Here is a 25183-nt window from a genome sequence, read left to right as displayed (position 1 = left end):
GTGCAGTATTTCCTGCTGTTGACAGGACGATCCTGTCAATAGCCTCAGGCTAGATAGAAAAACCGTGACACAGCATCAAATAGGCCCCCAGACAATTATATGCTGTCTGGCGGCTCTGGCCTAATATTGGACATGTCTATTGGGTACTGTCACAAGTTTGTCAGCGTAACATCTGCTAGGAGAATACTAGTAAGACCCTTTGGATATGGAAACAAAGGGGGAGGGGGTCTGTAAGGGAAAAGGCCTCCAGGGTAAGGAATATTGGCAGAGAAGTGGTATAGAAAGCCCTGTCACCACACATTGTAGTTATCCAAATCTAACAGACTGATATGTTCAGAAATATACAAAATTTGAAATATATATAAAATTTGGATGTGCGTACTTGACTGTGGCTCGGAATTACAACTTACTTCCACCCCCCACCCCCGCACGCTTTACATCGATAGACTCCCGGCCGTCAATGGCCTTTCTCACTACATTTTGAAGCCTGGAGAAAAACTGAAAGCAGCCGGAAGATGACCTCAAAAGCCGCCCAATGGCCGCCCTTGCATCTGTGTGCATACTGTACCCAGCCTTGGTGCCGTGACAGGCATATGTGCAAATATACTTAGTCCTCGGAGATTTGTGTCAGACCTTCTCACCCAGATTATCCACAATATACTACCTCACTCTCTCTCGAACTAACAAAGTTTTTCTAATCCTTAATCGCTTGACTTTATCCCCAGCTTGAGGGTTTTATGTTCGCTAATTCGCGTACAAAAAGAACCAACTCGTAAACTTTTAGTTCCTGAACAATCGGGGTTTCGCCTTTCGGCAGGATCTGTTAAAATATGTAGTAAATCTGTCCGGTGGGGGGTTTTGTTCCCAAAGATGGGACATAATGCGAGTTGTGAGTTGTGGTGCCCCCCGATGCGGTTGACATTTGGAGGAACAAAAACGTCGCTTGCAGGGACGTAATTTAAGCAGACAGCGCGTCAGGGACGGTTTGCTTTGCAGGATATCTACAACTTCAGAAAACATAGTAAATTTTCGATCTCAAGCACACTAAAGTCATGCCCGCTACATACTTAAACTAGTTCCCAGTAGTTGTGGTAGTCAGACTCACATAGGCTGATACTAGAGAGCGCACGACTCAGGTTAGTGAGAGAATGAAAGATGGGTTGAAGCAATGATAGATGGATAAATGGATGGATAGAGGGACAGGTGGATAGATGGTAGCCTCCGTAGCAGGTTTATAGAACTGGGGGTTTGGTGGTCTTCGGCTGTTTTCTGATTAGTCCAGTTGTAAAAAAACGGGGGTAATTCAACCAGGCCGGCTATGTTGTATATATGCAATCAGAAAATAGCACATAAAAGCTCCCAAAGACCCTGAAGACCCCCAAAACCCGCAGTTTTTGGCATGCTATGGAGGCTAGATAGATGGATGGTTGGGTGGATTGATAGATTGAGCGAAAAACGTTTCTACAAAGGCTAGTGTATGTTCTTTATGCCAAGATTTCTCTTTCAATTGAACTGTTTCTTCCTTTCCCCCCTCATTTCTTTTCTACAATTTTTTTTAATGTCTCAAAAATGAAAAGAAAGTCTAATACCATTAGTTCAATGATAACGGAATAATTTTGAGTGATATTTTAGCCTTTTTCTACTCTTTGATGCCACTTATGTTACTCTAAGACGCTCCGGTAGAAAGGAATTGTGATAGCTATATATATATATAACTAAGGCACGCTGTGTCTTACAGACGACATTAGCCGAATACAAAGTCCTAAGTTTCCAAAACGAATGGCAAACCGCCACTGATTATGATAGGAAGAAAAGGAGACGAATAGACCTGGGATGTGCCTTAATATGACTGTAAGCTATCAAACAGTTCCTAGTATCGATGTAGAATAAAATTAGTGAGAAAAATCACTAATTTTTCTTAAACACAATTGCTTCTCGATGTGTGTATTTTCCGTTTATCTAAACTCGAAATCAACAATAATCAAATAAACGGTTTGAAAGAAAAGACTTACTAATACTTTCTTTTTGTGGCCACGGCATGCAATTAAAACGGATTTTTGCCGCTAGTGTATTCGGTATCCCTGAAATGGTAATGATATTAGTATATCAAGAAACGCCTAGCCTCTTGAAGTTTGAAACAAGTGGGAGCTAGATAATATTATAGTCTGCCATGTTTGACTTTTATACTTTATTTTATTATTACCCTTTTATACTTATTTTCAAGATATGTTATGTAGTATTTATTTTGATTCAGGCGCCGCAACTCATATTTAAGAGACGTACTCGTTATTAAGGTTATCGAGATATTTGCTAATTGATAACATCTGGTGAACACGACACGATATCTTTAAGGTGGGCCTACAATTACCGTTATCTGGGGCAAAGTGATTATCAACCAGTTATTTGTAACCCAGAAAAAAAACCGACCCATAGAGCCGGCTACCATAGGAGACCTCAGTAATGTGTTACTATCTTGTGATGTATTTATGGTAATTGTCGACCCCATTTGCTTTCCCACAGAATAACATCGTCTCTTTGATAAGAACATATGTAGAACAGCATGAAGGTGTACATACAAATATTACTCATTCACCTCCAACGGCTGACCGACGTTTACGAGTAGGTGCATTTTAGAGATTTCTAACCACTGCATTACATTGTTATTACCACTATCAGTTTTGCCTATTTTATATATGTTCATATCATAAAAAGATATCTGTTTCTGTGATACTACGTGAAAGTTTCAATTGGCCGGACAAGTCGGGACCAGTGACGGAGGGGGCATCTATTGAACGCAGTAAAATATACTTGGTACGTTTCTTTGAAGTTTAGCTATACCGTTGTATCTGACAGCCGTTCCAGGGGCGGGCGATGTTTTTTTGTTGGGGCGCTTGTTTGCAAAAGAAACGCAAAACAAAACGGCGACGCACCTGGAACGCATGCAAAGGAGGCTAAGGATCTGACAAGATCACTATGTCTGTCAAGATCTGTATGCAATACAAGTTGGTGATTTTCTTTGAAGCTTTGAGTGTCACGAAACAAAAGCTTTATTGATTAGTGCTCCCCGCTACATTAAAGGCTGCGACCGCAGAGGGACTAAATATTTGGCAGAAAGACTAACACTAGGCATGTGACCTTTGCAGATTATGAAATATCATGCACGTACAGACTTCTACATAACAGGAATAATTCTTATGATCAAGTAAAGACTAAACTTTCTTTCCAACACTGAAATGTGTTGGAAGTAAAGTTTAGTCTTTACTTCATAATGACTTGTACCAACGCAGATGGACTTTTATGCTAGGATTGATTGTTTTAAAAATAGCGATAGTTATGAGGATTTTCACTTTTCTCCAGTACGTTTGCAACATGAGGAAAGCGTGCCACATCTCAGCTGTGACCAGAGTTATACTTGCAGTGCTTTTTGGATTGTTTGTCCCAGGTAGGTCATGTTAACTCTTCTGTTTCTCTCAGTAAAAAGCCACGAACCTGCTTATTCGTTCTTTTGCAAGTGACCGTTTGTTTGAAATTGTATATTTGTGATAACCACGCATTCACGACTGAAGAACGGGCGGTTTTTAAATGAAAGAATGAAATACCTTAATTTATTGTACATTTATGTCCTTATACAAGCTACAAGTAAGTACAGTTAATCGCCATGACAAAGTTCTATGTACAACAAGAGTTCCACGATCTCATACCTTCGCCAACTGATGTTAACCCATCCGGTTGAAGAATTATACAATTTTTCAACAAACGCTCCTGCAGTTCCAGACCCAGCCGCTAGTGGGCCCAAACTAATGTCACTTCTTCCCTACCCCAAGAGCTATCTACCATCCAAAATCCACGTACGAACAGGTGGAGCTTATAATATATAGTTATCGAGTTGCCAGAGTTTTTATTTTCAAAAGTATGAAACGTATCTTATACAGGTAGCGACAGTCTGACGGTGACGGTTGACTCCGAGAGCCCCGCTACTCTCATCAGTGGACAGGACGGTTACCTGGTCTGTACCTTCACACCTGCGTCACCTACGTTCATCGTCACCTGGAGGAAGGAGACTTATACCGTCTACACCAAGTTACAGGTCATGGGTAAGTCTAGCATACTTAGTCCTAAGGCGAGCCTCCGTAGCAGGCTTATAGAACCGGGGGTTTGGTGGTCTTCGGCTGTTTTCTGATTAGATTTTCTGATTAAATTTCTGGTTAGCCCAGTTTTAACGGGGGTAATTCAACCAGGCCGGCTATGTTGTCTATATGCAATCAGAAAATAGCACATAAAAGCTCCCAAAGACCCTGAAGACCCCCAAACCCCTTAGTTTTTGGCATGCTTTGGAGGCTAGTCCTAAGGCCATGTTGATTTGATTATATGGATGACATCCGCGAGCGCACGAATTTTCACCCGACCCCCCAACCCAAAAAAAAAACGACGGTCACCATACTGTAAATCGTACAAAATGAGCCATTGCATGTCGTATGTTGGAAAAAAGTATACTAATGAATACCGAAATCAATTAACCATACTCTGTGTGTTTAGTCATTTGTTAAACCTTATATTATGTACAGTAGAAGGATACCTACCTAAGCATTAGATAGATACATGTATTAGAGTAGATATCGATGTGATATGTTGCACCCCTAAAGAACTTGATTGTTTCATTGTACCTGTGACAACTGTTGTGCAATTGGTAGAAACGTAATTGCCTAAAACCGTTTGTCCGTAACTTCTCAGGTTCAGTGCTGACGTCAGTAGCCTACGGGAGCCTGGTTGGGCGAGCGGAGATCGTGGATGACGTCACACTGAAGATCAAAGGTGTCCAGCACAGCGATGCCGCCACCTACGAGTGTGAGGTCTCGGACATGTCCGGGTCGGACTCCGGAGAGTCGTCTGCGTTTGTTGAGGTTTTCGTCGTAGGTGAGTAAACTGTTTGTGCCGTCGCAATTTGATTCCAAATATTTTTTTAACCGGGATGCCAGAGTATAGAGTGCAATTTTACGGAATACAGTGCAATTTTACGGAATACAGTGCAATTTTACGGAATACAGTGCAATTTAACAGAATACAGTGCAATCGTATTAGTATACAGTGCAATTTTACTAGTATGCAGTGCAATTTTACTAGTAAAACAGTTGCATCGTATTCCGTAAAATTGCACTGTATACTAGTAAAATTGCACTGTATTCCGTAAAATTGCACTGTATTCCGTAAAATTGTACTCTATACTCTGGCACCCCTGTTGAAAGTTTTATGACTTGTTCTATCAAGAAGACTTAAAGTAGACCTCGTGTCTCGTTTGCAACTTTTAGTTACCTTTCCTTAGATACATACTTGATTGACAGTGTTCTGTTCTTAGGAAATATCTGAGATACAAAATCCAACATGGCCGCAGACCAATTGCAAAGTAAAATAGATTTTGCTAGCGCGGAATATGTAATTAATTGTTGCCAAATATTAGCAATGGTCTTGTTTACAGACGACCCAAGTCCACCGGAGTGTACCCTGTCATCAGACAACCTCATAGCGGGGACGAACGAGTCGCTATCCTGCAGTTCCATCGCCGGCCGCCCGGCGTCGTCACTACAATGGTACCAACAACTCGGTGATGGGACCCTCCGGGAAGTAGGCAACAACATGGCGGATGGATCCGTGTTGACACATGACCTTCAAGTTACCAAACAAGATGGCGGAACCGTGTACATCTGTCAAGAGGAACATCCAGAGCCTATCACGTCTAAGAACTGTTCCGTCACACTTGACGTATCGCGTAAGTTATCTCTTTGTACCAGCCTTGTTGAACTTGTACCTTTGGTCTTTCGTACATTTAGAAATTGATATACATGTACTAGGTGGCTGAGCTGTGGATCTGTGTAAATGTTTGTCCAGAATGGGTAGCTTGACAGCACATGGGCTCGGGCAGATTGACAGGAGGTGAAAGGTCTCGAGCTCAGAATCTTGCCAGACGTAACAAGACGTCAACATGGGGGAATTCAGAAAGCCTAGGACTTTATACTTCACTTTTCCTTCTTTTTTTTTCTTCCTTAGACCTGGACACACCAATCATCAATGCCACATCCCCAGTGGCAATCCATGAAGGGACCCCGCTCTTCCTCCAGTGTACCGTAGACAGCAGGCCAGCTGCTGACATCATGTGGCTGTTACCGTCAGGTTTGGTTTGGTTTGGTTTATTTAGATCAACGTTAGTGAATACTATCATGAAAGCTCATCTGTGTTGATAGTTACATGTTTAAAGTTAAAACTTTTGATCCAACACAAAGAAATCTCTCACCTAGAGCTTTCGACCAGTCACTCTGGTCTTCCTCAGTAGACTGACCCAGTGAAGCTTGTCACGTGACTTCTTTGAAGTGTGACGTCAACACTGGGTCAAAGGTATCTGGTAGACGATGTCGGCCCCCGTCGCGGTTCAATGAAGGTTGATGGGCTTCTTGATAGGGGTGAAGGAAGCCATATACATCAGGGCCCAACAACCTTCATTGAACCGCGACGGGGGCCGACATCGTCTACCAGATACCTTTGATGACCCATCCATACTGAAAGTCAACTTAACACAAGGAAAGTATCAAAACCATTTACAGAGAGTCGAAGCTTTATTTTACCGTTAGGTGAGAGTGTACATGGCGCGGACCTGGAACTGCCGGCCGTGGGGAGGAGACATGACGGGGTGTACTCATGTGTGGCGAACATGACCGTTGGAGGAGTAGAGCTGGTGACAGGAGAAACAGTGGAGGTTACCGTGACAGGTAAGGCCATGTTGATTTGATTACATGGATAACATCCTCTGGGAACCCCAAAACTGATGCGAGCGTGTGAATAAAAAAAGTTTTGCAAAAAAAAGTTGCTTTCATTATGAAATCTACGTGGTCATGAAGGTGGAACAAATGACACAGAGTATGGTCTGACGAATAATCTACTCTTCAAATTCATTTCTTTACATTTTCGTGTTTTTCGTTTGATTTTGGCATTCTACGACATTGGTATCCTTTTCCAATATTTTTTTGGGTAACTTACGGTATATATTTGCTCTTTTTGCAACAGTTTTGTACAATGTACAGTATGGTTGAAAACTTTTTTTAAAACGTCCGAAAATTCATGCGCGCGCAGATGTCTTCCATATAATCAAATCAACATGGCATAAGTGTGGTTGAACTGGCGATTGATCAAATGCGCCATTTTCTTTGCCTCCTTTTCGATTTAACATGGCCGCACTTGAATAGAATGTCATATCACCGGTTTCTGCTAACGTTTCTTGATGCATTTGGGTATACCATGCAACATGAGACAAATTGTGACAACTTGGATAAATCTGAATAACACGTAGTTAGGCAAATGTAATTGTTTTCTGCATTAATGTGTTTCCCGTTTGCAACTTAAAATCTAATTACAGTACAACCTACTCCCCATGGCTGCCATATAAATACATGTGTATAACGATTTGCCACTAATAGTGTGCCTGTAAGTGTAATACAACGACGTAACTGTGTCAATTGTGATAACAATAACTCCATCTCTTTTTCATTGTAAAAGGTTTGCAAGGTCGACTCTTAATCTTTCACAATCCGGTCTGATAAACATCATATGATCAGCTTCTAACTAATATACAAAATGTAACAATTTTATAATGAGCTGACTAACTACCCGATCTGATAAACAAATATAACAATCCCCATGGCTTCATCTACAGCTAAGCTGGTTGTATGTAAACACAATGAACCGATGTTTTATAAATCACGTAGGTTTTGAAACCTCGACATTCAAGGAGAGCGTCCAGACAGAACAAGCTCTCACAATCAAAAGAAGTAAAGTTTTGTCAACACTTCTACCAGGAACATGGTATGAGACAACAACAATGGGGGAAAATGTCACTGGGATGCCGGTAACATCGGAAACAAACCAGGTCAAAGAACAAACGGTCAAAAGAACTACGGATAGACCAAGTACAGTGGTGTCTGTATCAGAAACACAGAAGGATATATTATACACACAAACGCTGCCATCCCAGGCCAAAAACACTTCTACAGATACATTGAAACAAACAATGTCAATGACTAGTGCTAACAGAGCTACGTCGATACAAGCAACGACCTCTGGCTTAGACGCGTCAACTCAGCCATCTGCAGTAGCCGTCGACCTAGACACGTCAACAGCGACACCAACGATGACGACTGGTAATGACTTTGGCACAAGAAATGCGGCCCCTAGCGACGTTGAAACGCAAACGCAGGCACGGGCCATGGCTAAGGTGGATACCATAGGATACGCCATGACACCTGCGGCAAACACATTGACACCAAATACAGCTACAATGAGTGCTGATTTGGGCACATCAACAAAAACATCGGGCGTAGCAGTGACACAGACAATGATTGAAGCCGTTGCAGTATTGAAACATACGATGTCTACAGCTAGTACTGACTCGGCCACACACGTACGAGCTATGGCCACTGATACAGTGACGCCGACAACTACTGATATAGACACAGTAACACAGACACTGGCCGTGTCAATTGGCTCAGACACATCAATACAAACCCAGACCATGCCATCTGGCATAGACTCATCAACACAAGTGAACACAAAGTCCAGTGAAGACTTGCACACATCAAGACAGACACCGACTATGACTACTACCTCAGACGGATCAACACAAACATTGCCCATAAGTAGTGAATCATTGAAATCAACGACATCAAGGAGTGATTTGGTTAAAGCTACCAAGGGGCCACCACAACCACGGTCGTCAACATCTGTAACATCTACGACTCAGGCAATGCCAGGCCACCCTCAGGCGGTATCACAGACTGCGCCGTTCGGGACAGAATCCGGTTCAAGCCGGTCCGGAACAGAATCCAGTTCAAGCCGGTTCGGGACAGGATCCAGTTCAAGCCGGTTCGGGACAGAATCCGGTTCAAGCCGGTTCGGGACAGGATCCAGTTCAAGCCGGTTCGGGACAGAATCCGGTTCAAGCCGGTTCGGGACAGAATCCGGTTCAAACGGAGAAACTGATGTGGACGAAACAGAGAAGGGATTTGGGAATAGATACACGGCCTCACCAAAACCACTTCACGGCACAGCCAGAATAGCTGCCGCGAAAAACCTCGGAGCGTCCACTGTGTCACCCGCCATCATCTCAACGAAAACCGTTCCTTCGCAAACGACCCTAAGACCTGTATTATCCACGGGCAAAAAAGACGCTTTTTCCCGGGCATCCACTAGTCAGCCCAAGACAAGCTCTTCGTCCACACCACCTTTAGATAGGTCTATGATGCCGTCTTCACATCAATCGTCATCAGTGGCAAACCTAGAAGTAACAGCTACAAGCGCTCCGAGGTCCGCAACATATACGACCGGATACTCCGAACCTTCACGGACAGCGGGAATTGATACATCAATCGCTAGGTCCTCCACAACGGATAGCGCTTTTTACAGGACAGTTGAGAGGATCTTCCCAACGGATGAGCCACCTGCAGACCGGTCGGTGATAACAAGAACCCTTCCGTCAGCGGGCATGCCTTCAGAATCATCAGAACTTCAACATGGACCTGACACGACGACGTTTGGTCCAGCCGCTACAAACGCTGTTTACAACAAAACCGAAGAGAACTCAACACCGTCTCTGGCTCCTACATCTTCTTCGACCCCCGGTAGGTACCGAAAGGAATCTTTCTAGCTAACAGCGTTAACACTACAGGCTGTCGTCATATATAACGGCATATCAGAGATGTAGTGTAGTAATGAGTTATCCTAACTTCTCGCGCGTTCTCGCGAGGCTAAACGGTCTCGCGTGTTCTCGCGATACTTCGCAACCGATCCTCAGCAAGTATCCGTAACTAACAGTATCCTACAAGGCGGAACATCAACCATTCTCTCCCTCTAGAAGTCATCGTGACGACGTTCGCAGGTCGTCGTACGATTTTAGAACCTACAACCAACAACCAACCAACCAACGTACCAACCAACCAACCACTAACCAACCAACCAACCAACCAACCAACCAACCTACCAACCTACCAACCAACCCTTTCGATAACAAGGCAGCTGAATTTTGTACGACTCACCCAAGAATACCCATAGTTTGCGTTCGTACGACGATCGTACGACGAATACGACCGCGCCCTAACAGATGCTTGTCTCTCACTCTGTAAAAGGCGACAAGTGTCTGAAAGACTACGTCCTTTACGGCGGGATTTGCTTCAAGGCGTTTCCAAAAGCCGTGACGTACTCCGAGGCCGAGGCTATCTGTGGCGCCGAGGGAGGCATCGTGGCACCCGCGAAAACGGAACAACTCCTAAAACTCATCCGCAAACTCGTCTACTCCGTGAGACCGATGTACAACTTCTGGATCGGGCTGGACGACCGGAGAACGGAGGGCGTGTGGCGGTGGTCGGACGGGACGGTGCTGAGAGCCGAGGACTTCCAGACCTGGGTCCCGGGAGAACCGAACAACTACCAGGGCACGCAACACTGCGGACGGTACTGGGCCTCCATGGAGCAATGGGACGACGTTGTCTGTTACGTTCGCTACCTGTTCGTTTGTCAAATAGGTAAGGGCTTTATATGGCCTGGACATGTACGTAGCACCATTTTGATAACGACCAAATGGTAACGTAAGATTAAGTTCTTACTAACCAGGAGATCTGGCCTTGCTAACAGTCAAAGTCACCAGGGTGTCGATTCAGTCGTCAACCCAAATTTTCGGTGTACTATTTTCTCCGTAATGTATTGCCAGTCATGATCAATGCAAGCCAATTGTTAGTCGAGGTATCAACTCAGATATAAGCTCTCGTCACCGTGAAAGATCGATCCATTAGCCACGCCCACTCACTCTTTCATTGGTCAAACCAGTAATTTCCATTCTCCCATTGGTTAAAATGCTACTTGCCTTTCTCTCATTGGTTAAACTGCTAATTGTGATGGGAAAGTCAGGTTTTCTTTTTGTTCGTTGACTTCCAACAGGACAGACGACTACGAAGACTCAGAGCTACACACCGTCTAACGTGGTACAGACGAGTGCAGTGCGCATCACCCGCTCACCGAACAGAGGAGTCACTCCGCCGACACCGCTGCATAACGATAACAGTAAGTAGTTTTTAACCACACCGGCCCTGAGGTGTCGCCAAAATACCTCTTATTACCTTCGCAAAGAAGGCCATGTTTTCGTGTGTGTGTGTGTGTGTGTGTGTGTGTGTGTGTGTGTGTGTGTGTGTGTGTGTGTGTGTGTGTGTGTGTGTGTGTCTGTGTGTGTGTGTGTCTGTGTCTGTAAACACCACAACTCTAGAAGGCTTAAATGGATTGTCTTCATATTTGGTAGGTAGGTAGGTCTTGACGAGACCTCGAAATGATAAGATTTTGGTCCCCCTTGCTTTTTGTTATAGAACTGCAGCGGGACTTTCGGTTTATGATATTTCATGACCTAGACATGCTAGGAGCACGAAATTTGGATGATAGGTAGCTCTTGTGCTGAGAAAGAAGTGACATGAGTTTGGGACCCCTACCGGCTTGTTCTGGAACTGCTGGGACATTTGTTTAATAACTGTTTACACTACAGAAACGACTTTGAAGCTGAACCAGGTCAGGAGGCCAACTGTGAAGGAATCACTTCCGGGGTGGAAGGTCGGCCTCATCATCATCTTCACGATAGTGGGACTGGTGGCCCTCATGCTTCTGGTCGCCTTCTTCACCCGCAGCAAATTCTTCAGGTAAAATCCATCAATTTTTAGGCACAAGTATTCAATGATATATACATGTATGATGATTACCTGTGTTTTATTTTGTTTTCGACGCCTTGTCTATTTACTTATAAATGCTTCCGAAGTTGTTGTTTTTATTCCAACATGTAATCACAAGACGTGGTGACGGCACACTCAAGTTTTTTCAACTTATATTAATGCCGCCACCAACACAGGGGACAATATACTGATTTTCAAGAGGAAAGTCGTGTAAAGTGCCTATCCCAAGTCCACAAGATCGCGGTGGCATGCCAGGACTCGAACCCGGGACCTCTTGGTTCCGAGTCGAGCACTCTGCCGCTACGCCCCACGACCCCACACTGTAGTTCCGTAGTTATTCTAATACATGTACATCATCATCATCATCATTAATCATCGAAATACATGTACAGTACAGTCAAAAGAAGTGAGGGGGAATGATGTAACCGCAGACTTACGTTGACAGGAAGTTCAAACTGGAGGTGCAAATGGTCTTACGGCAGGTTGGGCAGAAGTGATGTCGAATTGGATGTCAAAATGGTCTCCATCAACTTTTGTTATACATTTACAATATCCTACCTGATCGTTGCAAATCAATTTCCTTTTTTGTGAGAATTCTTTTCTTTTGTTGTTCCAGGTTCAAGAGGAGCATTATGCCTGTTCCAGGGCCACCCTCTACCCAGGAATATGGCAGTCAAACTAAACTTGACCCGTGATTTAGGACCTGTGATTCAGGGATTCACTAAAATTGACGTAGAACGCACCATGCATAGCAACCGTTAAATTTGATATTCTGTTTAATAACAGCATGTATATCATTAACAATATGCAAGTAACCGAGCATGTGATTTTTTGTTCGATGATTATGTTTTAAGATGGTAGATTATTAATATTATATGAAAATACTTTTTATTGTATGAATTCGAAAATGAATATGTGAACGTTTTTTTTTTTGTTACTTTGTCTTTCAACATAAGAATAGTAAAAAAAATAGTTAGCACAGCGTTTGACATACATTTTATTTAGTTTTTATTTCATTTTTGTTTCATTTTGAAAACGCAATGCCGTTAGCCCACAGTGGGAGACTTGTACTACAACATGTATAACTTACTTGGTTATGATATGATAACTATCTACATACTTCCTACATGTGTGGATTGACCAAACAAACACAAATCAAGCAACTACTGAATTTTATTAATTTAAAATGCACACAAATCTACAAACTACATATCTTTACAAACATTTGAAGCACTGAGAGTACCCAGTTGTCTTCGTGTAGCTATGCTAGTACAGTGTGCTCACTTATGGTAAATATTCAAGTAAGGCCATGTTGATTTGATTATATGGATGACATCCTCTGGGAACCTCAAAACTGATGCGAGCGTGCGAATAAAAAAAAAGTTTGGCCAAAAAAAAGTTGCGTTCATTATGAAATCTACGTGGTCATGAAGGTTAACAAATGACACGGAGTATGGTTTGGTGAATAATCTAGTCTTCTAATTCATTTCTTTACATTTTATCCTTTGATTTTGCCATTCCAAGACATTGGTATCGTTTTCCGAAATTATCTTTTTGCAACTTACGGTATATATTTGCTCATTTTGCAACTGTTTTGTACAATTTACAGTATGGTTAAAAACTTTATTTTTTTTGGAAACGGACGAAAATTCATGCGCGCGTGGATGTCGTCCATATAATCAACTCAACATGGCCTGAGGCAAAAAAAAATATAACACAGTGCAAACGTTAAAGTATTCGTGCCTTACATAAATTCCACAAATTGATAATTACATGGCGACTATTTGTGTACTTGTTTTTGATTTACGAGTGCTTCTGTCTCCTACGAGATCGGAGATATCCATGTTGGGTTCGTTTGCGTTTTACGTTCCCTAATTACCTGTATAAATACATTTACAAAGTTGAATGCAAGTATCGCACGTCAGGCGATAGTTAGAATGAGGTAGAAAATTGTCTCGATGAATAAATATGTCACTATAAACAGATATTCTGTCAAGCTAAATAATCAATAGTAACGTCACACATACATACATGATAATATTCTAATGACTTAAAGAATTAACGTAGCAGAATGTCACACACACACACACTACAAAATACATGTGACAACATGAAAAGACTACTGTATAATATAGAAGATATTACATGGTGGTCTTATAACTTTAACATACGCCTGTACATGTATTTTTATACCTGCCTTACATTTATCTATGACTAAGGATGTGCATTTTGAATGATACAACGAATATGAATCTGCTTGTTGGATGAGTTTCCCTTAAATTAGAATCACTGACTGTCTCTCCACCGGTCATCAAATCCCACATTTTTGTTCAACAAGCTCAAAATTTATCACAAGTGTCATTTGTTTTCTGTTCATGTGAATTCTTCTTAGACCAAATAGACTTTATAATATTTATCCACCTTCTACTCAAAACATACAACGGGCTAGTGTAAAACACGCGTACGCATTGTCAAAATACATGCATAGTTACAAGGTGGGTAAATACAAACAAGAACAGTTAGTGATCTATCAATTACGAGAATCTACCCGTACAGTAGATGAAGTTTTGAACTACAGCGAAAACATTACAGTTTTGTAGGTGTGAGAGTGATGTGGACCCTCGAAGTATAGTAAGGAAAATAGTGAACTGTCATTGAGATACTGTACATGTAGCTCTACTATGTTGGAGAGAGATGATAACAGAGTACTTTGACTGGAATAATGTTTATATATTGGAATGAAATCACTCCAGCAGAGAGATGTTTGAACGGGTGAACCAATGGCATTACGCCTTGTTAGCATTGAATCTACTGACGTCATATGACCGCAGGTGACCTGAGTTGATGACCTTACTGACGTCATAAGAGATGATTGACGGCTGAGGAGAGACAGGGCGGCCATAGGCTGTCGTCATCTGGTACTTCAGCCGGAGGTACCTGGGAGAAAGAAACAATATTATGTATGAATGAAACATAGAGGATATTTCATCCAGTTTGCGTTGTTATTACTGTTAGTATTGTTTTGGGTGGCTGAATTTACAGATTTGTCTGTCTGTCCTAAATTTTTCTACCAGTGTCATCGTCACGAAAACCTAAAATACTTCCCAGAAGTCTGAAGTCTCCGATTTTTTTTGTTGACGCCTCAGGGAGGAGCCTAATGGTACAGTATTGTGTGCAGTTTGCAAGAATTCTAGGAATTGTACAGGAATTTTGTCCACAGGCATGGAATGTCTCCCAGCTCTGTTTGTTGAGATGCCCACATTCCTGGAAAGCATGAAAATCTGTCTGCCCCCGGTGCCCTACTTTCTGTCACCCCGGGTCTCGTTAACCGTACACTCAGGGGAGGGGAGGGTACCAAGGCTTCCTCAAAATCATGAACTCATGACAGTGCCATGCAAACAATAACCCTAACCACCGTCACCATGGCAATGTGTGTTTTTATTGCCAGTCTTGTTGTTGATGTACACGTTCTGGACGATTACACTATCTGTATGAACTGCACATCTCATTAAAGGTATATGTGTAATTCAAAGAGATACATGATGCTGATGCTGATGGTACTGATGCTGCTGATGACGATGATGATGAAGTTGATGATGATGGTACTGATGGTGCTGATGCTGATGATGAAGTTGTTGATGACGGTGTCGGTGGCAAAAGAAAACAAGTAACCAGCCTGTACCTTAACTCACCTCTGAGTCAGAAAGGTGATCAACACTGCCGCGGCCGCTAGGGGGCAGATGGTGAAGATGACAATCAGAGCTCGTTCCCAGGGCTGCAGGCCGTTAGCGCACGACTTGGCGACGGTCGTCATCATCTCTGTCGTGAAAACACACAACATGCCGCAAAACGTCAGAACTGACTGTCAAACCTGTCAGTCAAGCGTCTTAAATCACAATCTTTACTTCTGGGTACGGAAGTATTGTTTTGGGTGGCTGAACTTGTTTGTTTGTGTGTTCTTTTTGTCCGGATAGAGAAGGTTGACAGCATGTGGTTGACGATTGACAGGCAGAATGACAGGAGGCTAAAAGGCCAGACACAGGAAACCAAAATGCTTCCCGGAAGTAGGAAATTTCCATGTTTTGTGTTCATAGAGAAACTGGAAAGGTGCAAAACGATGAAGAGTCCAACTGACAGGACTTATGAATGCATGATCTGGGAATTGATATGTATAATAATGTTCTATATGTCCATATATTAATGTATAGCTTATTTAAAGTGAAAATAAATCAAGTTGAACAACGTCAACGGCTTGAGGATATGGCATTGCAACGACCAGATTCAATGTTACTTAGTTGCAAAATATATCAGGTCTTTCATTTTAAAAATGAAGACTTATGAGAAATTTATGATATCATACAATTCATATAAAAATTCTGTTCCGCACCTGTAGTTGGAGGCGTAGACCAAGGCATCGTACCGTTGCAGTAATCTGCAAACAAATTTAGCAAAAAAGACATTGTGATACGTAAAATGGTTAAAACCAGAAAAAAAGACAAAAGATTTCTATCCTTAAATCAACGGTGCAACTTCTTTTCTACTGTAATTTCATTAGTTAAATGGTTAGAAGTTAGAGACGCGACTAAGAGAGTGTACAGCTAAAATGACTGACATATATATGTTTTTTTATTTGAAACACTTCACAGCCCGAAAGCTAGTACATGTCCCATACATTGTATAAAACAACTTGTGACAATACAACACTGAAGGTTAAAATAAATAAATGAAATGAAATGAAAAATACCAGCTTCATTAAAAGTACTACTAAAAATTTGAAATATAACGGCATGTACGTGTAGTATGGTTGCATTACAGAGTACTAAGCTAGACGAGGTAGATGCAGGTTTGTAGCTTGGCGTACCGTATTGACAGTTCTTGCCCTGTCTACAGTCCACTCTACAGTCACACACGTAGTCGTCCACCAGGTCCTCACACCCGGCCGTGCCCACACAGGGGCGGTCAGCGTCACACCAGGCTGGGGACGGAAGGTGTGCTTAAATAATAATAATTTCAAAAGGTAGACGAAACTTTCTAACGATATGATTAAAGGTAATATTTCTATCACTGCTATATTATTACCTGTGTGTACTCAAAACGATACCAATGTCGTAGAAAGCCAAAATCAAAAGAAAAAGACGAAAATGTAAAGAAATGAATTTGAAGAGTACATTATTCGCCATACCATACTCTGTGTTATTTGTTCAACCTTCATGACCACGTAGATTTCATGTTGAAAGCAGCTTTTTTTTTGCCAAACTTTTTTTTATTCGTACGCTCGCATCGGTTTTGGGATTCCCAGTGGATGTCATCCATATAATCAAATTAACATAGCCTTACAAATTCAATCATTGATGAATCAACCGATATCCCACGTGTATGTAACTCATTTTGGTCCTGCAGAATTTTCAATAACGAGATGAGAATATATCAGGAAATGCGTCAAGATTCTATAAATCAGATTATGCATTTCAGATGAAGAAACGATATGCCCGTATATGATTCCACTCACCACAGCCGAGCACCTCCAGTCGCAGGGCGAAGTTCCCGCCACCGTGGGTCAGCGGAAGGATACGGAAATAACGGGCAGTGATGGGTCCCGAGTCGAAGTAGTGCGTCACCGTCCCGACGTCATCCGTGTTACCATCAAAGACCTGGAATTTGAGATAGTAAATAAAAGGTAATATAAGGTCGCTCACATAACGATTTAGACAGGGTGTTTTACATTCTACATCGATTTTTAGACATTCAGGATGCATTTTTTATTTTTTCTGAAGGCTGTGGAGGGATTGTATGACGTAATTTAATCGGGTATTACACACAGTCAACACTTACTAAATTTACCACGTATTTACTAACACCCTCACTTACTCCCATACGGATGCTGGGTCACCCTTTTTTATGCTGACCACAAAGTTGCGGAAAAATACACAGACAGACACAGACACACAGACAGACACGCCAAAACAATACCTCCATTTTTCATGGAGGTAACAATACCTACAGAAAGACATACATGTATCTACAGCTGAAAAGCCCGCTTCTATAAATCCAAACACTCACCTTGGGGCTCGCGTTCTCCTCGTCCTGATACAGCGTCCACCTCTGCCCGTCCGTGCTGTAGAGAAGTTGATAACTCGCCGTGTACATCCCGTCCTGGCCCTGCGTCATCAGGCCTGAAACGTTCCGAACTTTCAGGAAGTCGACCTGAAATACAACGACAGAACTGTATTAATTAACATTGGTCTTGTAGAAGTATTGAAAATGACACAAAGGAAATTTTTGAAGAACCAAGAAATCGGAGACTTCAGACGTCCTAGTGTTTTTATGAATTAAAAAAAATGTCTGAAAAAAAAAAAATGGTCTGACGTATTTCAACGAACCTAAATATGTAACTTGTTGTGACAAGCCCAAGGTAACTGTGTGACCTTCCTGTCAATCTGCGGTTACAAAGTCCCCCCCCTCCCTTCCTGCCACTCATTGAAATATCTACGGACACACACACACACACACACACACACACACACACACACACACACACACACACACACACACACACACACACACACACACACACACACACACACACACACAGGGGATAGTAGTAGTAGTAGTAGTAAGCCTTTATTTAAACTCGAAAGCTTGTTCGGTACATACATATGACCGCTTTTCAACAAGGTCGAGGGTGAGGGATAAGCACGACTATTCCAATACTATTCCCCTGTTTAGATCGTGCGACGGTCGTACGATTTACCTGCAGAAAGAGTCCGGTCCGGTTGGGGTTACAGGCCACCCAGGCGCCGGCAGTTGCGTTTGTTACCGAAGGCGAGTTGTGCAGCCGGCCCTGGGCCGCCCAGCCGTACAGGGGAGAGGTGGAGATACACCGGGCGGACAACTGGTCATCCCTCACCGTACCCGACTGTAGACCCATCGGGCGCTGGCACTCATCTACAACAAATTAACCCATGACATTCAAGATTCTACGGAAATCGTTTGATTTTATGCATTCTTATTCATAGAAACATCAATAGCCCTTATGCAGCATGTGCTCCATCTGCTCTTACATTTACAGCTGTCTGAAGTTTTACCTGTACATATACAGAGATTCTTTATTGACACAACAAAAAGTACTGGGACTTTTGTAGGGTCTTCTTCAACTTAAGATCTGACAAAGCTAAATCCATGTGTGGACAACGTCATCTTACGTACAGAGTATACATATACAAACTAGTATACACATTAGCCATTGTAGAAAGCCACTCTTATTTATATCTCTTATATGGCACCTAGAACTACTTTATCACCATGAAATGCATTTAGATTGTAAGAGCATAAATGTACAATAAATGTCTTCTTCTTCTCCTATTAATGTAGATATACAAAGTATGAGATACGGTGATCTTTAAATCACACATGATTGCTCAGTACATTTTGTACTCTAAGTCCAACGACAAAGGGACTTAACTACATCTCACAATCTTTCTCAAGTTAGTTGTCCCCGGAAAAAGGACGCAAACTTACCGCTTACGACGGAGTGAGATGTAAGAATCACGACGTATGCCAGGAAGAAAAGACATCCACGTTGTTTCTTCATGGTCGTCTTAATGAATACGTGAAGTGGGAACGTTGTTCTGTTTACGTACAAGTCCCAGAGCAGATTGAAAAACATTCTGATGAAAAACAGTTTAATATATAAACCGCTGACCCAAAACTATTGTAAATTCGATATCTCACGTGTAGTACATGTGATAAGGGACTGAATTGGTCGTCCGATTGCCATGGATACCAGAAAAATGGCGGGAAAACAGGTGTTACCCTTGACAACCAGGTGTTGTGAGGAGTCGGTGGTGAGACACGCCGGAACGATTAGTTTTATCTCCACACCTGGTTTTCTTTTTTTGTTGTTGTTATATTCCAACATGTAGTCACAAGACGTGGTGACGGCACACTCAAGTTTTTCAACCTATATTAATGCCGCCACCAACACAGGGGACAATACAATACTCATTTTCACCTGAGCGAAGTGAGGAAATTCGTGTAAAGTGCCTTTCCCAAGGGCACAAGATCGTTGGTACGTCAGAACCTCTTGGTTCCGAGTCGAGCACTCTGCCGCTACGCCACACAACCCCACACCTGGTTTTCGAGACAGGAACAATATTGTCGTCATCACCGGAAGAAATTTACAAGAAATTAGACAGAATTGTCAAATATATCAAAGAGTTCCTGCATGATTAATCATCAATAATGTTGTTGTTGTTTTTCTTCTCTCTTGGTTTTCTCATGAGAATCAAAAGCACACACCTGGTTTGTACCTAACTCCACAGCAAAATAAAATCAGTGAAAATTATTCTCATCTTACATCATTATGTGTTGTTTCCGAGAATTCAGAACTACCTGTACACTTTACATACTATCCCAATCAGAGACGTTAGCATAGGGGAAACATGTACCAATTCAGCATCAACAGAAATTAAAGATACTCAGTTATAGAGACATAGGCACAATTTTAGGCACAGGGGCTTGGGGGTTTGGTGGTCTTCGGCTGTTTTCTGATTAGCCCAGTTCTAAAAAACGGGGGTAATTCAACCAGGCTGGCTATGTTGTCTATATGCACATAAAAGTTCCCAAAGACCCTGAAGACCCCCTAACCCCCAGTTTTTGGCATGCTATGGAGGCTAGGCTTATTACGGAAATATATCTTGAACAATAGATGTCTAGAAATTTCATAAACTTTCATATACAGTATCTAAGTTTAGACACAGATGTTATTCAAATACTGAACGTCTTACAAAGGAAATACATATTCCTTGTCCTTACAAGGTACCTGTCCTGATGGTTTCTGTTCCTATTTTGAATTGACAAAATGGGATTTGGTAGCTACATGTAAAATGGGATGGATACCAGGGTATGTTACATGTATGTTGCCCTTTCATATGTACCCTGTTAGTTATGTGTTTCAATGTCTGGAAGCATCATTATCAATGTAGACCTCAGTGGCTTTTTGTAACTGTGTGGATGGACATCTGTAGATTGTTACAAAAGCTTTCCTTTCATTCCTAGTACTCTGCTACATTCAAGTAGCTATGGCTACACAGGCAAACACACACACATGCACAAACACACACATACACATACATACATACACAACAAAATATCCTTTGTACAGAACACACTACTAGTAAATACAGGAATGGATAGCAGATGACAAATATGAAAACTTGTGAATTATTTTATTGTTCTTCCTGATTATACAGTGTATGTAAGTATATTATTTGCCTTTGCGCTTCAATGATTTCCTGACAAAATTCCAAGAATCAACAAATCAAATTGGTATTATCTCTCTACATTACTGTTCAGTTTAGTTTCCACTTTCATTGCTTAGGTTCAACTCCTCTCCTAGCCCTTCTCTCTATCCCTTCTTCCTTCCCAATACTCATCTGTGCAAGGTGTTGTCTCTTAGCCTCAAACAGGACCACACTGGCCGCTACGGCTGAGTTCAGGCTATCCAGGCCCCTCCACATGGGCACGAACACCCTGCAGCCCCCAGTCTTCTCACACAGCAGCAGGGACTCCAGACTCAAGCCTTCAGTCTCACCACCCACCACTAGTGCAGTGCTGCCCCCTACCCAATGTGTGCTGTAGTACGGTACTGCAACCAGCTCTGGGAGAGACGTTGGGAGCTCAAAATCTTCGTCACCGCTTGTGTCAGGGTCGTGGATTTGGTTCTGCCTTTTACCTGCGGATCTCCGAACGGTGCTTAGCGGCGGGTGGAATAGCGTGAACTTGTTTGCGACGTCAACGTTTGCGTCGGCGGGAAATACGACAGTGTCGGGTGGCAGGTAGTCAGGTATGGCGTCCCAGGTCAGGTCCTTGATGATGGGGAGGTGGAAGTGGGCGCTAGCTCCCGCACGGAGGACTTTGCTCTCCCAAACATCCACACAACCTAATGGAAGGAGAAACATTCCACTGTTTCAAACAGATGCACATTGCCACTCATAATTCCTACATGTATAAGTCTGAGACACTAATAATACACTTTATTACCTCCGGGTTTGGAGGAATTGTTTCAGGTTTACAAGTCTGGCTAACAGACACATTTACAATAAATATGCACAGTTCTCCTGTTACATTCGAAATTCTAACGCCTTGGAGAAGTCATCAGATGATTTGCATCTCTACATTTCATTTTTGCATATCTGATTTTTTCCTGAGCTGATGTCACCCAGTGATGTCAGCTCAGGAAAAAGCACAGAAATGCAAAAATAAAACATAGATACATGCCCGTAGCCAGGATTTTGAATGGGGGGGGGGGGTTCTTCCCACTCCTTGAGGGAACCTCGAGCGCCGCAGGCGCGAGGTTCCTAGGGGGGTCCGGGGGCATGCTTCCCCGGAAAATTTTGAAAAATGAACCTTCTAAAATGGCATTTCGTGCATTTTTGAGAGGATTTCCTAGAGAAAATCAGAGATAAATTTTTATTCAATGACAAAGGGAGCAGTTTTTCAACGATTCCAGTCCATCTTTTCAAGAAAAATCTTGGACCTTTACATAAAATGTGGACCAAAAAGTGGACCTTTACAGAAAATGTGGACCAAAAAGTGGACCTTTACATAAAAAGTGGACCAAAAAGTAGTAATACAGCCTGGCCAATTTGATACTGTATTTTGCACCCACCAAAATATCTGCTTGGAGATAAGTGTTTGGTCAGCACTCGACGCTCCAGCGTTGCATTATGCTTAGGTCACATTTGAAACGGCGCCCGTTCGGCATGTCCTCGGTGTAGACGCCGGCCGGCGCCATGACGCCGAGCGTGCGCCGACACTCCCGAACCCCCCCTGGCTACGGGCATGAGATATGCAAATAGAGATGCCCGAAGTGGGCAATTGGGAAGCTTGCTAGAGAGTCTCCAAAAATCCACTTTTAGAAGGCCGTATACTACAAGCTAAATTTCTCAGTCTTCATGATTGGAACAAACTTCCAGTGACTATATTGTATGTGCACTTCCGATATTTGTATGTATTTTACAGACTTTTTTTTGGTGTCATTTGGTCTTTAAGTCTAACCTTTAGTGACCAGTAGTTTCTGACAGCCGGCAGCAGCAGCAGACCTGATGATGGTGCCCATGTTCCCGGGGTCACGGATGTTATCACAGATCAGGGTCAGAGGTAACATCTCCTCTTCACTACAGGCAGGGCTGAACAGTCTGTTCACATCTGGTCTCGTAAATATGGCTGGAGAACATGGAGAAACGAAAAACATTTTTCAAACCATATTGTTGTAGATTAATAACTTAACTAGGAAGGTAATATTTACTATTAAGCAACTGCATAATGTTTACCATTGCATATGGTCTGCTCTGTTTATTCTTACTCAAACACATTCAAATATATGGTCATACAGGAGTCAAAATCCCTCCTGCTATAAAATTGCAACATGATGTAACCTAACACCAGTTACCATGGTGACAGACCAGGTCATTGACCTTATCTGTTTGGAGAAGAAGAAGAGGAAGAAACCGAGCGAAAACAATATGATTTCGTTCTGCGAAGGCAAACATAACAGTATGTTTAATAGGAATTTAGACCGATTATGAATGGCAGTTAGAAGTACATGTACATGTAGTTGTGTACCTAAAGAAATTGTAGTATGACTACAGGTACACAGGTTTAGTTACAGTACAAGACCTGTACCTGTATCTTTTTTTCATCATAATCATCTATAAATTATATTTGTAGCCAACTCCAGTTTTTAGCAATAGATTGTTCTCTTTGTATGAGGGTTTACATATTCTAATCTAAAAACAAGTCTCTGGTGTAAGTTTTAGGTGTCATGATTTTTAAATTTAAGTACTGAATTGTTGATTTAATCAAGGACAAAGTATCCTTGATTTAATGATGACATTTTCCGCCTCTAATGATTTGACCTCTTACCTATGACCTTCTGAGGGGTTACAGTGTCTGACCAGTCATGGATGTCCTTGTGTTTGACCTTGTAGAGCTCTGCTGTTGTTTCCTGAAGAGGCAGGCCGTCCAAGTCCTCCACGTGGCAGAAAAACAATGACTCCAGAATCCCTCCTGCTTTTATGGCATCCTATACATTGTAACAAGAAATCAAAGAGATATTTAGAGTTTCTGTGAATTTATTGGCACAATCATCATCATTGAGGATATAACTATAACATGTCAACTCAGGAAGCTGTATGCATTCTCTTGCATAACTGATCATATATGAGGAGATGGTCTGACATACTTTCAACAGACTGAGAATAGCATGAAAGTTCATCTGTGTTGGTAGTAATCATAGTAAAAGATTGAACTTTATTCCAACACAAGGGTTACAGAGTGATCAAATTTTTGACAACCACATGTAAACCGTAACTCTCGCAAGATCACGTTGTGAAGTGATTGGTCATTTATTATCCTGATGAAGGCGACAGTGGTCGTCGAAAATTTGATCGCTCTGTAACACTTGTGTTGGAATAAAGTTCAATGTAAACTTTTACTAAGACTGAGAATAGCTAGGACAGAAAACTTGCACTGCAATTTGCAGGCTGAGAGCTTGCTATGTGCTTTCTCACCTGGCCAACAGACTCTGGCTGGTTTTCAGCCAAGGCAGGATCTGGGACCTAACTTCCTGTGTCTGACCTTTTGTGGTCTGTTATTAGAGAATTTCCCCCTAAACCCAACAATATAAACAAAACAATTGTAAAAGAAACATACCACAGATGACCTTCAACATTATTAGTACTTAAACATCGCTGACATTGCCTTTACCTTGATAAGTCTCTTTCCCTCTAGAAGTATCAGGCCCTCCTTGTCTCTCCGCTTTTTGGATTTGACTTTCACAAGAAGCTTTCTGGAAAAAAAGGCATTATTAAGTCTTTGATGGAAAAATTCCACAACATATACAACGGACAAAAAATTCAGCAGTATAATTATGAAAAATATCTGGTGGACAAAACAAGACAAATACCTTCAGTTAACACATACGCACAAAAAAATTGCAAACACACGCACACACACAGTCGCACAAAATTATACACACACGAATACTGTAGATGAGTAAAGCAAGCAAATTTACGCTAATTTCTTGTCATTATCGTGGAGCTTCACATAATTTTTCCCTTGAACAGTGCCAGACGATGTTCTGTCCTGTGGCGGCGGTACGTGTGGGTAGGACGTCGCAAAAGTCTTCTGGTTCGGTGGTGAACTTGGTGACCTATCATAATCATATCCTCTGTGGTCGTCTGCACTTCCAACTTTCTCTCCTTTCTGGCCTTTCCTGTAGTCTTCTTGAGAATAAACGTTTACAGCTCGTCTTCGTAGCCACTGTCTTGCTCCCCTCTGGCACATCAAAACGGGAAAAGTTCGCTGTTTTATGGGGAAATCAAGCAAAGTTTTCCCCAAATGTGCGAATTTTGTGAACATGTGCGCTGCCATCTTGG

The 25183-nt window shown here is 42.1% G+C and overlaps 4 protein-coding genes across 4 annotated transcripts; 2 read left to right on the top strand and 2 right to left on the bottom strand.

Annotated features, from left to right (window-relative positions):
* Window positions 1-3658: 3658 nt before the first annotated feature.
* Window positions 3659-9021, top strand: LOC109470309 (cell adhesion molecule 1-like). Its single transcript, XM_019769259.1, has 7 exons — window positions 3659-3728; window positions 3933-4094; window positions 4732-4914; window positions 5474-5764; window positions 6043-6165; window positions 6621-6758; window positions 8783-9021. Exons 1-7 carry the CDS (start codon window positions 3659-3661, stop codon window positions 9019-9021), a joined length of 1206 nt encoding a protein of 401 aa, XP_019624818.1.
* Window positions 9022-10138: 1117 nt separating this feature from the next.
* On the top strand, window positions 10139-12560 carry LOC109462724 (C-type lectin-like). Its single transcript, XM_019759285.1, has 4 exons — window positions 10139-10559; window positions 10972-11094; window positions 11564-11714; window positions 12361-12560. The coding sequence occupies exons 1-4, from the start codon at window positions 10139-10141 to the stop codon at window positions 12437-12439; spliced, it is 774 nt and encodes a 257-aa protein (XP_019614844.1). The 3' UTR covers window positions 12440-12560.
* A 2031-nt stretch (window positions 12561-14591) lies between these two features.
* On the bottom strand, window positions 14592-18684 carry LOC109462648 (EGF-like repeat and discoidin I-like domain-containing protein 3). The gene is made up of 7 exons (XM_019759211.1): window positions 18496-18684; window positions 17805-17948; window positions 17254-17395; window positions 16606-16719; window positions 16132-16176; window positions 15427-15563; window positions 14592-14681 (listed from the first exon to the last, which is right to left on the bottom strand). Exons 1-6 carry the CDS (start codon window positions 18670-18672, stop codon window positions 15433-15435), a joined length of 753 nt encoding a protein of 250 aa, XP_019614770.1. The 5' UTR covers window positions 18673-18684; the 3' UTR covers window positions 14592-14681; window positions 15427-15432.
* Window positions 18685-21024: 2340 nt separating this feature from the next.
* On the bottom strand, window positions 21025-25179 carry LOC109468011 (rRNA methyltransferase 3, mitochondrial-like). The gene is made up of 5 exons (XM_019766218.1): window positions 24820-25179; window positions 24513-24594; window positions 23670-23829; window positions 22803-22970; window positions 21025-21684 (listed from the first exon to the last, which is right to left on the bottom strand). The coding sequence occupies exons 1-5, from the start codon at window positions 25176-25178 to the stop codon at window positions 21113-21115; spliced, it is 1341 nt and encodes a 446-aa protein (XP_019621777.1). The 5' UTR covers window position 25179; the 3' UTR covers window positions 21025-21112.
* Between the last annotated feature and the right edge of the window lie 4 nt (window positions 25180-25183).

The sequence above is a fragment of the Branchiostoma belcheri genome, unplaced genomic scaffold (assembly GCF_001625305.1).
Source record: "Branchiostoma belcheri isolate BF01 breed outbred unplaced genomic scaffold, Haploidv18h27 scaffold1, whole genome shotgun sequence".
NCBI lineage: Eukaryota > Metazoa > Chordata > Leptocardii > Amphioxiformes > Branchiostomatidae > Branchiostoma > Branchiostoma belcheri.
Note: the sequence above shows the minus strand (reverse complement) of the source record. Positions and strands in the feature narration are given on the sequence as shown.

Coding starts and splice junctions, on each gene's coding strand:
- LOC109468011 (XM_019766218.1), bottom strand. CDS start 25,178: ATGGCAGCGCACATGTTCACAAAATTCGCACATTTGGGGAAAACTTTG. Junction 22,971..23,669: donor AACCCCTCAGAAGGTCATAG/GTAAGAGGTCAA, acceptor CATGTTCTCCAG/CCATATTTACGAGACCAGAT. Junction 21,685..22,802: donor GAAACTACTGGTCACTAAAG/GTTAGACTTAAA, acceptor TCCTTCCATTAG/GTTGTGTGGATGTTTGGGAG.
- LOC109462724 (XM_019759285.1), top strand. CDS start 10,139: ATGCTTGTCTCTCACTCTGTAAAAGGCGACAAGTGTCTGAAAGACTAC. Junction 10,560..10,971: donor CCTGTTCGTTTGTCAAATAG/GTAAGGGCTTTA, acceptor GACTTCCAACAG/GACAGACGACTACGAAGACT. Junction 11,095..11,563: donor ACCGCTGCATAACGATAACA/GTAAGTAGTTTT, acceptor TTTACACTACAG/AAACGACTTTGAAGCTGAAC.
- LOC109462648 (XM_019759211.1), bottom strand. CDS start 18,672: ATGGGTCTACAGTCGGGTACGGTGAGGGATGACCAGTTGTCCGCCCGG. Junction 16,720..17,253: donor ACTGGAGGTGCTCGGCTGTG/GTGAGTGGAATC, acceptor TTCCGTCCCCAG/CCTGGTGTGACGCTGACCGC. Junction 16,177..16,605: donor GGGCAAGAACTGTCAATACG/GTACGCCAAGCT, acceptor ATTTGTTTGCAG/ATTACTGCAACGGTACGATG.
- LOC109470309 (XM_019769259.1), top strand. CDS start 3,659: ATGACAAAGTTCTATGTACAACAAGAGTTCCACGATCTCATACCTTCG. Junction 5,765..6,042: donor CGTCACACTTGACGTATCGC/GTAAGTTATCTC, acceptor TTTCTTCCTTAG/ACCTGGACACACCAATCATC. Junction 6,166..6,620: donor CATGTGGCTGTTACCGTCAG/GTTTGGTTTGGT, acceptor TTTTACCGTTAG/GTGAGAGTGTACATGGCGCG.